Here is a 17,882-nt window from a genome sequence, read left to right as displayed (position 1 = left end):
TGGGTCAATTGTGTTTTTACCTATAATGAAATTAAATCTAAAATACATGCTGGTAATTTCTTTTGCAAAACAGTTTTTTCATATTTAAAGCATTGTAAAGCAAGGATATTATTTTACAAATAATTTTTAGATTTTTTTATTGAAAAATTCGTTTTTGTTGTTTACTTTTAAAAATATTTGTATTCTTGATCCTAGAGATACTTTGACTTTTTTGTTTACAAAACAAACTTCCACGTGCATGACGTGGATCCGTACACGTATCTGGAATGACACATGCATCTAAATTAAGCTTACCGATGACACTGACAGACCGGACCAGGATTTGGGAAAGGAAACATTTGAGTCCTGCTGGTTCTTTAACGTAGACGCTTTTTAGATCTGAAAAGAGATTTATCATTTATATCATAAATATGTTTGGTGACGAGAAAACTTTGTCAAATGTGCAAAACATTTTAGCAAAACAAGAGGCAGACAGAAGCAGTTTCATTGCTGGAGATCTTGGAAGTGGTTTAGATGTGTCATTGAAATACATGATGCAGTTGTACTCAGACACATATGCAGTGACACTTGACACAATGAATGGGACTGCCAGATGTACCACAACATCCGAAGTGAGTGGAGAAAGTTCTTCAAACATGTCAAACTCAAATTTGATTGAAGAAGGAAATGGAAGTGCAGAATCAGAGAGAACTGAGAAGCAGTCTGAGCATGAGAAAGGAATCGCTGGGATACCATTTCTTCATTTACCAGTAAGTAATTTAACCAACTACCATAATCCATTTTGCACTTTTTCTTTAAAAAGATTTGGAGCATCTCTGTACCTACTACTAACCTTTCCGATGATTTTAGAACAGTTTCAAGTTAATAATAATGATAATAATGAAATATTTAGTAGTCTCTTGTCGTATATCTTGACTCGCTTCGCTTGTAGAGGAAATGGTGATTTACAAATGCTTGTCATTGTTTGCCAAGACTTGTACTGAACAATCCCACATGATTTTTAACTGATTTCAGATAGTCAAACAATGTTTTTAGCAAATACAACACCTTTTTTGAGGTGTCCAATTGGAAACTAATGATCCATAAATTTCCATAGTATTTAAGTGATCCTAGCATCCTCTTTTTATGACATTATTCAGTAGATATCCACGAAAAAAGCTTATTCCTAAAATTTCAGTTGATTCCGATTATGCGTTTGCGAGTTACTGTAAAAGTAGAAATTTTCGCAAGGTTTTTATTTTCGCGAATTTCGCGAGTGGACATAAAATCGCGAAAATAAAAAATCGCGAAAATAAACTTTTGCATTAGGTTTCTATTGTATCAATATCAAAACCGCGAAATTTAATTCTTGTGCAATTGACAAAATCTTCAAAATATTGACTTTTACAGTATGCATGATTTATGTGTATTACACTGCTCCAGACAATGTGTTGTAATTTTGTTCTGGTGCACCAGAACGAAATTCAAATTTCACGATATCTTTGCTAAACGAATTAGTCTGCAAGAAATTGTTTGTATAGAAACATTATGTAGCCAGAGGTTTCCAGTGATATAAAAATCTCCATTTTTTTTGGAGAAAAGTATGGGATGAGGCTGTGGATCACGAAATGCGGCCCTTTTAACCTATTGCACTAAATAAGTCATACAATATTTTTGTTACTTTTTGACTAATCAGTGGCTTTAACCTTTATTTGTTGTAACTTGTAACCCGATACTCACATGCATATGATTTCATACAAGTACATTATATGATTTATGTTGTTTCTCTTCAGATACAAGTTCACCTACACATCCTTTCATACCTGAATGCATCGGACATTTGCAGACTCAGTGCTACATGTCAACAATGCCAGAGTATTTGTGCTGATGAGTTACTCTGGAGAGATGTTCTGAAGAAGGAGAAATCATCATGGACGGAGCTCGGCAATACTTCCAATCCTGCTTTATATGAAGATGTGAACTCAGATCTCGGTTACAAAGAAATGTAAGAAGTGTTTTTAGATTTGTTATAAATTTGTGAGATTTTTACCATGGAAAACAGTTTATAATGTACGATCACACAAGGTCTTACACCCAGAAGCAGGTCTGGGGATAAAAAGGAGGAAAGAGAGCACAGTTTAAATAAATTAGTGCAAATATGTCCCCTTCAAAAACTTGGATCCATACCTGCTTAAGGGGGTAGTACACCCCTGTGTTAAATTTGTGACTATTTTTGCATTTTTCTCAAAAAATAATAACACACTGGTAACAAAAGTTATGTTTATTGTTGGGGCAAGGAATCCAATTACTACACTGAAATTTCAGTGACTCAAGACAAGCGGTTCAGTATCATGTATGATAGGAAATGAGGTACATCTTAGCGGTACCTTATTTCTTATCATAAATAACGAACCGATTGTCTTGGGTCACTGAAATTCCAGTGTACATAGTAATTGGATTCCTTGCCCCTATAATATACTTTTACCTTTGTTACCACTATGTTATTGGTTTTTGAGAAAAATGCAAAAATAGACACAAATTTATCGAGGGGTGTAGTACCCCCCTTAACTGCACTGGCACACACCGTCATCATCCCTATATCTTCGTGTTAAAAATTGCCGTGATAGTACGATGAATCCTCACGTTTTTCAACAACTACGCATGGTGATTTTATTCGAGATAGGCCGTGCAACTCAGGCTAAGCATACAATTTGAGATTTTGAGCACCTGCCACACTGTTTCTATTCTATGTTTTACGATTTTCGCATGATCAATATATGGCTGGCCGTAAACGCCACAACGTGGAGCTGCTACGCGTAGCTTACTTTTCGCTTCGCGGAGCTAAATTGACCAATCATGTTAGATCTTTTCATTACGCCGGAGCCAGTGGATGCATCCTCGTTCCAGAGAGAGAAAACTCTTGCCAAAATTAATGTTTACTATGGGGATTTTAAATGAATCGATTGTAAATAAACCACGACCAGTTGTACAGGATCAATACCATTGTTTGATTAGTGTATAGTCAATGTTGTTCGAAATATTTACTAACGGTCAAAGCTTGCTTTGACCGTTAGAATCTGCTCCTACTGAATATCGGTCGAACCCGTGTATAAAAATGCATCGGGATATAAACAAAGTGACATGACTGATAAAAATGCTATGTATTGGCTTACTTCACCAGCACATATTAATAAGCGTGTCATTATATAAGTTTTATTGTACTATTACCTGCCTGTTTGCACTTTCGATGCATACGATCCTAACATTATAAAGGAAATATCAGCTAAATATTCGCAAGTTTTTCAGAGCTGGATCCGGCCTGCACATGCTATTATTATTGTAGCCGTTTGCGCCGTGCTGATGGTGAAACAGTCTTAACCTACGAGGGCATTTCACACACGTAAATTGTGCTTATTAATGACTGAATAACGTTTTGTGGGGTTGAGAATATTATCGACGTAACAGGCTCACGTGATGAGCAATTAGTTTTAGTGTTTTTAGTACAAACCTAATTTAACAATACAAAATATTGATATAGTCTTATAAAATAGTCCAAAAACAAATCAGCAGTTAATGAAGAAGTAATTTCCGATATACTGTCAGTAGCAATTAGAAAAATTTATTATTTTTAAGAGTTTTGTTTATTAATACACATGTCTAGGGAAATTGAAATTACAAACTAGAAACAACAGTAAATTTTATTTCGTGAACTGACAGTTGAATCATCGCCGATCAATGGAAAAATGGGAGCAATTTTAGTGATGAAATATCCACGCAATTGCACTTGAAATCTGATATTACTGAGAGTTATGTTGGGAACGTGTATAGTAACAAATTGGTAGGTCATGTTATGTGGAAAGTGGTATTTGAGGGTATGCTTATTGAAGCAGTAAGTGGCCTATTGTATTAAGTATACGGTGTTATTTACATGTTTATTCCGCACTGCATTCAGATACTCGAGGGCGCTTAGCTACGAATGCGAGGGCATCCGTGAGCAAATTCGTAGCTAGCGTTTCTCGAGCAAAGTCAATGTTACCTTGCATGCATGTGTCATGTGTGTGGCGTGTTTGTTTGTTTGTTTGTCTACTGTGTCAGGCCAGGATCACTGACACCCACGGTACTGATACTCTCATACTATCACGGTGATCATATTGTTGAATGTTGTTGACTTAAAAATAATCATGATGCAGTCATGTTTACAGTAGAACTCACCACGACCTTTGAAGGACTTAAACCCTATTAAAAGCTATTAAACCAAGATAACACTCAATGAAAACGGCTCAACTATGTTACATCAGATCTTCTCTGGTTAAATACACACTGCACTTGTGTCTGTTTTACCTGTGCAATGAGCAATGAGCTGGTATTATAGTTTCAGTTGGGTGAACGATTATAAAGCGAACGCAAGGTAACAATACTGTGGGCTTTTGTTTACTGAAATGAGACAATAGTCTGCTTATTGTTAACCAGCGTTCTTGAAAATGAGAAGCTTAATGACTTAACACGGTTTAGAAATAATTTCTTCATATTTTTTGGTACAAAAGTACCAATATTTCCAAACACCTAAATTAGCTAAAATTTAGGACATGTTACAAAACTATATTTTCTAGAATTTCAGAGAATACTTTAAATATTGGCGGTTATTTTTTACACAGTAGTGACGCGTCAACTAGGCAATGGCCTATACTTCTAACATAAACTATTTGTAGAGGTCACGTGTGAGCGCACTGAGTATTGTGTATAGGAAAACGGACAGTAACTACAGTATGTATGGCCTACTACTAGTATATAAAGTAAATCCGAACTGGTTTGCAGTTTGCTGAAGGTCGAATTCACGCAGGGACACCGCATAAGTTATACAAATTAGCTCCCGGCGATACACTGCAGATCGCAGAACTGTGTGCATAGTTTACCACCACTCTGCCTAGCTATATAGTTATGTACAATACTGTATGAGTTTCTTATGAGTGCATGTCCATCTTAATAATAAGTCAGTTCGTACTTTTCATAAACTACTTTTTGAATCATAACTTTCGTGACCGAGGATATCTTGCAACTACGTGACGCTCGTCTGGCAAATTCTTAATGAATAAATTTGCTTCACGTAATGATTAAGTCGTACTTAATTAGTCAGTTTTACCTCCGAGTAATGAAAAACTCTAACATGATCATGATTGGTCAATTTGGCTCCACGGAGCAAAAAGTCAGCTACGGCAGTAGCAGCTCCACGTTAGGCGGTTGCGACCTACCATATCAGTATCCCATATGATATTTCTATTGCAAGAAAATTTTATTTGTTGTCAGGTTTTATCTTAAATACACTAACTGGAAATTAAATACACTAATTAGTGAGGACCGGTATTTTGCTGTGGATATGTTTAACTGCAATTTGCGGGTAAAAATTTGAAATCCTGAGTAAAGATTTTGATCATATTCAACTCTTTGAGAAAAGAATGCATGTAAAATCCAGCTGCAATACAATGTACATTATTGACACACTATCACTCTCTTTATCTACGGCAATAATAGAATATCGATTTCAATCGAATTGAATACGATGCTCAGTTTTGAGTTTGTAGTTGACTACTAAGCGACCTAAGCGATCGATTGCTAGCCAATCAGATAGAACTCCTTTTCTTGCGTTCGGTGAAATACCAGTCGCCTGTCGCTCACCAACGGAGTATTAAATTTATATTTATCGAATAGGAAGTCGACACTGTGTGGCAACATATTTCAAATTATTAAACAGGTAAATTATTCTGCACTGTTGGCACATTATTAAGTTGTCAATACCATCTCTGAAAACTTGTCCCTTCAGTTGCAATACTATAGTGTCAATTTACAACATTTTGTATTTTCTTTTTTGTTTCCATAGATACATGCGATGCAACCCCCATTGTGCAAGACAGGAACAATTTGATATTCTATCCATTCCAAGATTCCTGTGGTCATTCATACCTCACAAAGCACCTAAGGTGGTCATGTTTGGGCCTGGCTTGGACTCAGATACATCAAAAATTGTTCACAAACTAATCGGTAACGATGAGTCGGGCATATTTCAATATCAAGGAATGTTTCCAGCTTCACAACCAGGTAGTTGTATTTTGAATAGATCTATCTGTTATAAATAGACTGATGCTCTCTGGGCTGACAACTAAGAAACATATGTTAATGCATTAAGATTGCGCAGTTGTATCAAAATTGAGCTTTTGACTGAGTTTGTTATTAAACATATATTTTTTAGGCCTGTTGTCAAGTAGAATTTTCATTGTTGACATTTACATGACGACAAGTTGTCGACAAAAGAAATACATCAGTAAGTGCAAATTATTAAGAGGGTTCATTGTTTTGTTTTAAATTTTGAAAAAAAAAATAAAGCAGACCATTTTCTTCAAGTGACAAGTAATACAGTGTAATGGCAATGTTGCTATTGTGGGAATAAAGTGAAATAAAAATCTTTACCTATACCCCAGGCCTATATCTTATGAATAAGACAATCGACAATGGTTCATTTGTACTAATTTTGTTATTATTGGTTTCAGGTGTTGGCACAGGCTTCAACATTTCAATGAACAACAAAGCACAACTCGGACTTATCACCCTGTACTCTGGAACAAAGTAAGAACTACAATCAATTTGATGAGTCTAAATTATATTATTTTACTTTCAGTTTAAATCCAGGGGGGGCACATCAAAAAAAAATGGTGGGTATGCTCCCCCGGAATTTCGAGGAGGTGGGTCTTTGGGAGCTGATGGCAAACAAGTAAAATGGGAGCTTTTGGAGCTGCGAACAGTCAAAATCAAGGGTCTTTCTTGACTTTTTGGTTGAAAATCTCCTGGAAAAACCAGATATATGAGAAATGAGCAATTTTGGGGTCTTTTAGAGCTGAAAAACAAAACAAAATCAAGAGTCTTTGCGGGGGAGCATACCCGTATGGTCATTTGTGTTAAGTGCCCCCCCATGTTTAAATCCAACCATCTAGAAAAGCATATTCCATATTCTATTTCATATAGGTCAAAAAATTTTCAAGCAAGCAAATACAAGCATGTTGTTATGGACCATTCTTATAATAATGAATAACTTTGACCAATTTTTCAGGAGAGACCATATAATTGTTATAATAATAAATAACCATCACCAATTTTTCAGGAGAGACCATTGTTATAATATTAATGAATAATCTTGATCAATTTTTCAGGAGAGACAGAACAAATGTGAACATACCAAATGCAACCAGAGCAGACAGGAATAAGTTATTAAGACCAACAGCTGCTAGCAATAACCCAGATGGTGATGAGACTGATCTGAAATATGAGCCCATCCCGGCCGTCAGAGACTTGTGCAGTGGTACAGATGCATTCATATTTGTTGTTGACTCATCTGCATCGGTAGAAGAATGTAAGTCAAATCATGGCAACTACTTTTCTGCTTCACTTCCCAAGGGGTTTGTCAGTCTGGGTTCTGAAATGACAAGTTTATGAGGAGACCCCTAGTCTGGGTTCTGAATGACAAGTTTATGAGGAGACCCCTAGTCTGGGTTCTGAATGACAAGTTTATGAGGAGACCCCTAGTCTGGGTTCTGAAATGACAAGTTTATGAGGAGACCCTAAGTACCTATTGCCTGTTCTTAAACTGTGTTCATGTGGGAAAGTGGGTCTCAGTTAATTTTGATCATGTACAATGTAAAAGAAAAGATGAGTATTGGATTTTGATCACAACATTTTTATGGATACATCTTTATCTTTAAGATAAAAAATATGCCACTGTTCCAAGGCAAGCAGTATTGTTGTTGTTTTAGAGAAAAATGCCACTGTGGTAAGGCAAACAGTGATGTTGTTGTTATTGTTATTATTGTTTTAAGCAAGGCTTTAGGCCTACATGAACTACATCAGTCAGACAGATAAAAAGCTACCAGTCCAGCTTCAAAATTAATCGGCCTGACATTTGAATTGATACCTGCCAGAGGGGCAGGCACTGCTGAAATTGTATCGGCATGATAATTGATAACAGAATTGCGTACCACTGGCATGCTGGCTGGTGTTACGATACACCTGGATATTAGATAGCAATTAGCCCCCCCCCCACCCCCAGGTTTGTCTCAGCTTCCCATGCGCATAGGTTTTTTAAAAAATTACATTTAACTTTAAGCACATTTTTTTGAGCTTGGGTTTTGTTTTTAATCTTCAGAAATGAAATTTAACTGCAGGCAAATAAATATGCATCAGCACAGCCTTTTCCGAGGGAAAAATAAACAAACTAGAAACACATAGCACTTGGGGTTTTGGCTAAATGAATCCAAAACAACCACTTTCTTGTATGTACAGGTGTTTTGAGCTATGCCTGATCTGTTAAATTCCAGCCAAACTAAATATCTCCATACTTTTTTTTTTTCAAACAGTACCAGAAGGCAGACCGGAGCTCTTTGCCATGATGAGTGAAAGATGGACTCCAAATAAGGCTCCATTACTTATATTATCATGTGTGCCTGACTGTGAAAGCAGTAAAATACCATGTGTGGATGTAGCAGAACAACTAGCTATGCATAGGATTAACAGAACTTGGAAGGTAAATGAAATGATTAAATAAATAAAAACTTCTTACAATTGCTATATGAAGTGCAAAATGTCAAGTGGATTGGGAGTTCTTGTACAGTGGGCAATATATGTGACCTGCCATAACAAATGAGTATAAAGTCACAAGTTGGTAGTTTCAAGACATTCAGGCTGACTGAGTTGAAGGGCTTTGTTTGCCTGGCACCTGTTGAAGCTAGAAGTATGTCTGTATGTCATTTGTGAATGGGCCATTCACAAAGGAAACAAAGACCACCAAGGCAGTAGCCAGGGTGTTCTGAAACTATACCAACTTGCGACTTTGCACTCATTTCGTAATGGCAGGTCACATCTTAGAATAGATTGAATAGATCTATGATTAAGGCTTTTAAGGAATATGTAACCTTTACATCTTGACACAATGCTCTAATCATCACTTTGTTTCCACTATTGCCTTGCAGATGTTTGATGCCAATGTGTCAACATTATCTGGTGTTGTGGAAGGAATCACATGGCTATTGGAGGCTACAAATAGAAGATGATCATCTCCGGTCAGCTGTAGCCTACAAAGATTAGATTGAGTGGACATTATGCAAAATATGATGCAAACATTTGACACCAAGTCTTGAAGAGAATCTGTTGGCAAACGGAAGGACCATACAAACAATTGAAACATTACATTGGTCTCTCCAATACCTACAATGCAACATTCTTGTTCCATTCTTGGTCCATTTACAAAATCTGTAAAAAAAAATCAACTTATTCTTTTCTTTTGGCTACATTACATTCCAGATGACAAGCCTTTTAAAATTGCATTACATTCCAGATTGCAAGTGTTTAAAGTAGCAGAGATCACTACTATTTGCCAGCATATGATGCCATCATGATGGCATTTTGTGCCTGTGTGTACCTGTAGAAGTCTTGAAAATAAGAACCTATATATATCAACTTCAAGCTCTGCAGGATGGTTTCCATGGTGATCACATGATATCCATTCATGAATCCAAAATGAGAATGCCCACTATAATCTGAGAGTGAATTAAACGGAGTAGGTTGCATCTGACATCCAGTCAACCAGACTGAAAATGCCGTATTGTGCAGGTCAGCAACCAATCACGATGCACCTTTACCCTGATGTCAGACGCAAACTAGCCTTTTGGTCTCAGATTATACCTGCCTCATTTATGCATATGAAGGTGAATTGAGCTGAATTGGAACCATTGCAGTGGCAAGATAACAAGAAATGTGGAAATTTGGGTACCTGTTTAAATAGGAAAATTCTTATGCTTATAGAATTTCACTACCACTGTTGGTTTTCAATGGGAACGTGAGTGGATATTAAATGGGAAGATAAGACTGGTAGCTATTATCTGTTCCAACGCCAGTGACACCTCATACATATTGTAGGTAGGATTAACCAATGTTCACTAGGGGCATGAAAACTAGCACTACGGCCCTGTTACATTGATTGTCCAAAGTAAAATGCTAATACCTATTTCAATGCATCCTAAAGTCCAGGGAAATTAACTGGAGCTGGAATAAATAATAACACTGAAGGTTTGCACTAAGTTTACAGTACTTAATCTACTTATAAGACAGTCCATTACCTGAGCCATTAATAAGACCCACTGCACAACAAAAATCAGATTTGACCTGAAGATATTCATGTCTTTGTCTTGTGACCAGTGACATGTTCAGAGGGTCAGTGATAATAGACTAGCAGCCATATGCAATTTATGCATCTCAACTTTGTTCAACACCAAATAAAATGATTTTTTTTTCTTTGTTAGTGCGCAAGAGGGTGCATAAGTTAATTAAGTTGAATCTACATTTTCCATAAATTCACAGAGTGCACCAGGCACACATACTTGAAGGCACCCAGCAAGGTGCTTCACTCAACTGATACTGTTCTATATCATTCCCAGGCCCATACACAGCCTCATCCACTTTTTACTATTTAAAAAAAATAAAACTGTCCAAAAATGTGAGAAAAATTTACAAATACAGGTAATAAGGGATTAAAAAGTTCCTAAAAGGGCCATTTTTAGGGGGGTTAGGTCCACTTTTTGCAAAGAATCCCGTTTATGGGCCTGATCATTGCATTATGACTTTGCCTTGTCTTAGCTCCTGATCATGCAATTTCTAGAAGTAGGATTCACTTTTACCAATCCTAGAGCTGTTGAAAAAATCTTACCTTTGATTGTCATGTGAAACCTGTATGATTTCAAGCCTTTCAACTCTGTAATGGTCCAAGGGTAAAAAAATCGCTCTGGGTCTGCATAATAAGATGCTTGTATGAACTGATACTAATTGGGCTAATCCAGTTTAAATCCATACATGGAAGATATGGCCGTAATCTCCCAAACGGGGAATGTGTATTTCAAATAGTCGCCCATTCAGGTAACCATTTGAAATTCACACTTCCTTTGTGTGAGAATAAGGTCATGTCTTCTATAGGTGATGGATTTCAACTAGAAAAGCCCAGTAAATTTTTAACAGTTTATGTCATACACCCAACTACCGATGGTGACAACTCTCTATAAATCTAAAGGTTCCCTAGTCCGAAGGTTCCTTAGTCCGAACACATAATTTACCATTCGCTAGTCAGACTAATAAATAAAGTTCTATAGTCCAAATATAGAATAAGGCTCACTAACCCTAACCCTTATTCTATATTTGGATTAGTTAACTTTATTTTGGTTTTTGGACTAGCGACCCTTCGAACTAGAGAACCTTTGGACTAGCGACCCTTAGGACAAGAGAGAAGTCATGCTACCGATAAGCATCAATGTATGCACATTAGTCGTTATTTATTAAAAGTGCTCAAAATATATTTTTATATTTTACAATTATGTAAACAAAGAATGAAGAAAAAGAGATTGTTATTGTATAAAACTTGCCAAGAAAGTTTATTATCTATACAGACAACTGTACAGTATAAATAAAAGCTATAGTACCATACATCATAATTTGAACATCAATAATCTCTGATTTATTAACCTTATGTGTAATTTGCTAGGCAGTAATTGAGACTCTATCACATCATAGTCCGGCAATCACCTCCAAAGAAAATAGCATTGGCCATAGCCAGTATCATGGAGCAAAATGCTACACAATTAGGGAAATGCATAGCAATTTTATGCCATAGACTTATACAGTACAAATGTAACAAAAATCAAGTAGTGCAAGCTGATAATGCTACGCTTAAAATGTCTTGTATCCAACGCCGAAAAAAACAATTCTGGATTCTTAAGTTGTAGTGCTGTTGTCAAGATAATTTTTATGTCCACATGTCAATAAAAATGAGATCCCAATGTTGGGATCAGTATTGGGACCAGGATTCAATTCAAGTTGGTTCACAGGGCAAGTAATCACAAAATGAAAGAAATCCATCAGTTTTGTTGAATAATTATATCCACTATTAAAGTCTGCCTGGCCCTGGGAATCATTTGCAGTTAGGAAAATACTATGCAGCACAGCAGCCTTAAAGAGTTTGACACTTCTTGGGTGTTTTTAAATTGATATGTCAAGATATTCATCATGTCAACATAATGTTGACATAAACTAAAGCATGTTGACAGCATATAGAGCTGGGACTTAGCTTTAAATTGAACCATCAAACATGTGACAAACATAGCACAAATTCTGCTTTTACAGTCTTCTTTTTACACATTTTGTCCGTAAGGGGGTACTATACCCCTGGCTTATTTTGTGCCTATTTTTGCATTTTTCTCAAAAATTATAGCACATTGGTGACAAGTATTTTATGTATATTATATGGGCAAGGACTACAACTACTGTACTGAAAATTCTGTAACTCAAAACAAGTAGTTATTGATTTATTGATCAAATATTGGTTTCCCCTCATTTTTGACTGTAACTCCACAACTGTTGTCTGTGCTGAAATAAACATTTCCAGTGCAGTAGTTGTAGTCCTTGCCCCTATAACATACATATCTTACTTGTCCCCATTGTGCTATAATTTTTGAGAAAAATGCGAAAATAGGCACAAAATTGGACAGGGGTATAGTACCCCCTTAAATGATGGTTCTGACACCTGCCATAATTCAATGTGACAGGTATTTTTTCACACAGGATTCTGTTTCTAAAATTCTACCCATTACCACATGTTAAACTACACACAACGTAATTACTACAAATACACACATTTGAGACCTGTTGCCACCAAATGAGAGGAAAGTTGCAAATATAAAATTTGAGTCATGTGCAGATTGATAATCACCGAATCATATGCCTTAAAATGATATATAACTTGCCAGGGTTGCCCCCTCCCTCTGCATTAAAAAGTCAATATTTCAGTAAAGAACTTGTCCTTTTGTATTGTTTTCTGGAAAGATTATCCCTGGCAACTTCCCACTCATTTAGTTAGAACATGTCTCATTTGTCATATTCAATTACAGTTCTTTCATGATCCTGATAAGTGATTAAAAGATCATCAATTATTAATAAGTGTAAAACAAGTTGCACTGGAAACCTTGTCACTTGCCTTTTTTTTTAATTGAGTCCTTTTAATGAAGGCTCATTCACACAATGGTCACTACATAACATTGAACCTACATGTATACTAAAGTAGAGCCTCCAATTCTGGCTTAAAAAGTGAATTTTGGAAACTTACTTTACCATTCCAGTATTAACAAGCAAAAAATTTCTTATGCAACAGAATCATTATTCAGGTATTACGTTTTGACAATTACCATCATGTATTGCATAATATTATTACAAGTTCCTCTAACAATAATAATTTAAGGTGCATTACTAGTTTCCTACACACACCAACTAAAAAACATTTTTCATTTGACACAATTTCATAAGAACTGATTAAAACAAACAATTTTTAAGGAGGCACTTTACATGAAAAATAATCATTTCCTCCCAGAATACTTTCATTTTAATTTCTAGATAATTAAACAATTTAATGCCATCAGCCTTTCACCATATTGTGGGCAAAACCTGGTAAATTGATAAATTATAATCAAGTTGCATTTCCCTTTATTGTCATGGGTGCAAATCTATGTACTCATCATTAGGTTATCACATGTAATGCTATTGATTAAACCCACAAGATGACTGAAAATGATGTCACACTGGCAACCTCTATTTCAAGGGAGCAATAAATAATTCTACTGAACAAACTTAGTAAATATTATTTCACAACATAATTTAGACAAATGCAATGTGTACCATCAAAATCTGGATGCTTAAGATGGTAAAACTCGCAGATTTGAAGTTTGTATCTTTAAATCGACTGACCTGCTCTGATGGGAATAACTACTATTAAATAACCAATGGTTTACAATTTAGGACAAGATATGTCTATCACAAATAAGACTTGAATATCACCATTTCATAAGCCAGATTTTGGGTACACATGCAAGGACCTACAAAATTGAACAATATGGAACAATGGAAAATGAGAAACACAGCAACAAAATCAAAAACAACATCTAAACAATTATGAATTTGACTAATAAAATTTGTGAGTTTTGGTCATGTACATTGTGTTTCAAATCACAGTAACACTTAATTTATATAAATATAATAAAAGGTTATCAACATGGCACATCATCAATAATGATACATTTATAGGGCTATTTCATTATAAATGACAACATTGAGTCCCAAAAGGGGTCAAAATTCAAACTCATTTATTTCATGCAAATTCATTATCATTTCAAAGTTCAGATGGTGTGTCAATAATTCTCAAAATATTAGAGCGTCAAACCCTCAGGAACCATTAAAAAAATTAAATTGAATTTTTGCTGTGTAAAAACATAGCTGCCGTCTGGAGGGACATTTTTTAAACAATTTAATACACAACTTTGAAAGAGTATATGTAACCAACATTGGGTTCATACTTATTCATATTTAGTCTGTAATAATTGTTGTATGTTCCTTTACACTTCAGTGTCTTAAATATGCCAGTTTCAATATAAAACAATTAGTAAATTGATACTAATCCAGATAAATGGTGCAAAATTACTACATATTTTAAGGATAAACTTTATCTTCACATGAAAAATTCATGAAATAGTCATTTTGTCCTGCCCAATAGCTACACTGATGCATAAGTGAGTATTCTGCGTCAATCTGTTGTACTAGTCATGGAAAACCTAAAATAAAAGACCCCTCCTGTGTCATTTGTTCTGGATAGGACACATTTTTTAACACATAATAAAGGGTCACTCCATGTCGAAACAGATTGAGTGTACACCCACCCTCTTGGATTTTGCTCTCCTTTGGCTCAGGGGTACCTTTCATGGTTCCCTAGGTGAGGTCACAAGAAAAAAGTACAAATTCCTTTTCGTTGGCGAATGGTGGGCAATCAAAGTTTGGCGACCTCGACCAAAATTGTGAATTTAAGGGGTCCAAATGACAAAGTGCTCTCTTTGAGGGCACTTTCTTCTTAATTGAATCAGTTGTGATCCTCTTTTTGAATGTGGTCACTCACTGGCTGTGTCTGAAATACCTAATGCCAAAAAAGATAGATTTGAATTTAGTTGGGATTTCAGAGGGGTCAAAATCAGCACTTCGTACTGTTCAATCAAATTATCTTGATTTTGAAGGACCCATGATAATGTCACAGTGCACTTATAGGTCCTAATTATGTTCAGAATGGATTAACCATATGCCAATGTCTATGAGCAATTAAAAAAAAAGAGAAATTTCTAGCCCCTACAGAAATTTAGGCCACCCCTAAAGTGGTTCAGCCACAAATGGCACTTAAAATTCGGCAAATTTTGACCCTAATAACTTTAGGTGTACACCAGATATGAATTTCTAGTCTTTTGCATCTGAAAGAATGTAGTTTAATGTTATTAGGAACATAAGATTTGTTTTGTATTTTTGTGTTTTAGTATTAAGTTGGCGCTTTCAAAAATAGTCATTTTTGCCTAACATACCATGCATACAGGATACGGTACAAAATGCCAATTTTAGTATGATATTTTTATATATTTTTGATCACTTTATAGCCATTTGTATTATTTATCCTGATATTTCAAGTTGCTCTTGAGTCAAGTAATAAGAAAAACTACTTTCTAATCCTCTGTATGGATTTTTAAGGGGTCAAAAATGCACTTCCTGGCAACGATGCACATGCAAAGTACAGGTTATGGGGGTCAAATTTTCAGAATGCTCCCAATTATGTCAAGTAATATATCAAATTACTCAGTATGGTCATGAGGATTCCAAAATGTATAGTGTGTTATGTGTCAGACCTTTCAGGAGGGCGCTATGACGAAAAATGTTCATAGGTCAACGACCTTTTTGAAAGTATCAAAACACAAAAAATACAAAACAAATCTTATGTTCCTAGTAACATTAGACTACATTCTTTCAGATGCAAAAGACTAGAAATTCATATCTGGTGTACACCTAAAGTTATTAGGTGTCAAAATTTGCCGATTTTAAGCGCCATTTGTGGCTGAACCACTTTAGGGGGCCTAAAATTCTGTAGGGGGTCTAGAAATTTCTCTTTTTTGAATTGCTCATAGACATTGGCACATGGTTAATCCATTCTGAACATAATTAGGACCTATAAGTGCACTGTGGCATTATCATGGGTCCTTCAAAATCAAAGATAATTTGATTGAACAGTATGAAGTGCTGATTTTGACCCCTCTGAAATCCCAAATCGAAATTCAAATCAATCTTTTTGGCATTAGGCATTTCAGACACAGCCAGTGAGTGACCACATTCAAAAAGAGGGTCACAACTGATTTAATTAAGAAGAAAATGCCTCTCAAAGAGAGCGCTTTGTCATTTGGACACCTTAAATTCCCATTTTTGGTCAAGGTCGCCAAACTTAGATGGCCCGCCATTCGGAAACGAAATTGAATTTGAACTTTTTTCTTGTGACCTCACCTAGGGGTCCATGAAAGGTACCCCTGAGCCAAAGGAGAGCATAATCCAAGAGGGTGGGTGTACACTCAGTCTGTTTTGACATGGACTGACCCTAAAGCATACTTTAACTTTAGAAATAGCTGCATCAATATTATTGCATCAATATTATTGCATAAAAGATCCCCAGCATTTAAAATCCACTACAAACAGGGTTAATATTCTGGTTAAATTAGGAATATTGCAATTTTTAGCTAACCGAAGTTCAATGCAGAATAATATCATATATGTGTTCTCAACAACTGGACAATAATTTGAACACTAAAGTGGTTTGTAAGCATAATTTGCAATAAAATGCAAAAATTTCTTGTGGGTTTGGCTCTTTGAAATTTTTATTTTTAGTTTGTTTACCAATTCATGGAAATGACATAATTGTGCTGGAGGACATTTGTTAAATTGCAAACAGAATCGTGGATACAGGCTTGCAAAATGCAACAAATACCAAATCATGTGCCACCTTGGTAGAAGGAAGACCACTCTTCCTCTACAAATTTCACATTCTATGATATAATCCTTCTTATTTCAACAATTAGTAATTAACTTCAGTTCTGGAGAGGACAAATTTTTAACACGGAACTGTGGTATCAAGAACAAGTGGTCTACTGTATGTAAAATAAATGAATTCCTCAATCAGTGCCCTGTCCCATCAATTGGTAATATAACACAGATTATACAGGTAGGGTAAGGGTTTATATTTCCTCTTTAATGTTAACAAAAATGGAGGCATGAATTGGAGAGGACACTCATTTTTTTATTTAACATAAAATGCCAATTTTGCAAGAATCTCTGAATTTTAACATTTTTGCACCAATTTTCACCATTCAACTTGCATGATGTTCCACACATATCATATTTTCATTGCAACAAGCACATTGCCATAGAATGTACCTAATTTTTCAAAGAATTAATTCAGAATACATGGGCAAAATGAAATGGGACTCCAAAATTGGGTTAAAATGTACCTTTTGGCAATTTTTTATACAAAAAATAGACAGAATTCTGTAAAAATGCTCATGTAGCTTGTAGTTTGTGGCATACTTAGAATTAAGTTAATAACACTGCATTATCACCCTAATTATATCAACCAGATATGATAAAAGCCATTTTTGTGAACGTGTCATTTATAATGAAATAGCCCTATAACAGGACACTCAATTTCAGCTCTATTTTGTGCCAACATTTTCAATGAAATCACTGGTTCTGCGATTATGATTGTACTGACTCTGTGCAAGTGTACAACAGTAAACATGATTGAAATCACATATTTCCTTTCATTCTTCTTAATTTTCACTCTATATTCTCTACTACGTGCACATCTCTAGAACTCAACAACAAAAATCTGTATTAAACAATAAATTTAGGAGCTAATCAGTCTACAGTATTCAAATCTGTTAGACATCATCACAGACAAGACTGCCTTCAAAATTGCAAGC

General features: G+C 35.5%; 1 protein-coding gene across 2 annotated transcripts; it reads left to right on the top strand.

The window, feature by feature from the left end:
* Positions 1-219: 219 nt before the first annotated feature.
* LOC140144366 (F-box only protein 4-like) lies at positions 220-9,494 on the top strand. Of its 2 annotated transcripts, none has more exons than XM_072166274.1 (7): positions 220-749; positions 1,773-1,984; positions 5,855-6,072; positions 6,522-6,597; positions 7,179-7,378; positions 8,379-8,545; positions 8,991-9,494. In XM_072166274.1, the coding sequence occupies exons 1-7, from the start codon at positions 411-413 to the stop codon at positions 9,069-9,071; spliced, it is 1,293 nt and encodes a 430-aa protein (XP_072022375.1). In that variant the 5' UTR covers positions 220-410; the 3' UTR covers positions 9,072-9,494. The 2 variants fall into 2 exon arrangements, with proteins under 2 accessions (XP_072022375.1, XP_072022314.1); XM_072166213.1 differs by having other exon boundaries at positions 5,855-6,075.
* The last annotated feature ends 8,388 nt before the right edge of the window (positions 9,495-17,882 follow it).

This window comes from Amphiura filiformis, chromosome 1, assembly GCF_039555335.1.
Source record: "Amphiura filiformis chromosome 1, Afil_fr2py, whole genome shotgun sequence".
Lineage (NCBI taxonomy): Eukaryota > Metazoa > Echinodermata > Ophiuroidea > Amphilepidida > Amphiuridae > Amphiura > Amphiura filiformis.
Note: the sequence above shows the minus strand (reverse complement) of the source record. Positions and strands in the feature narration are given on the sequence as shown.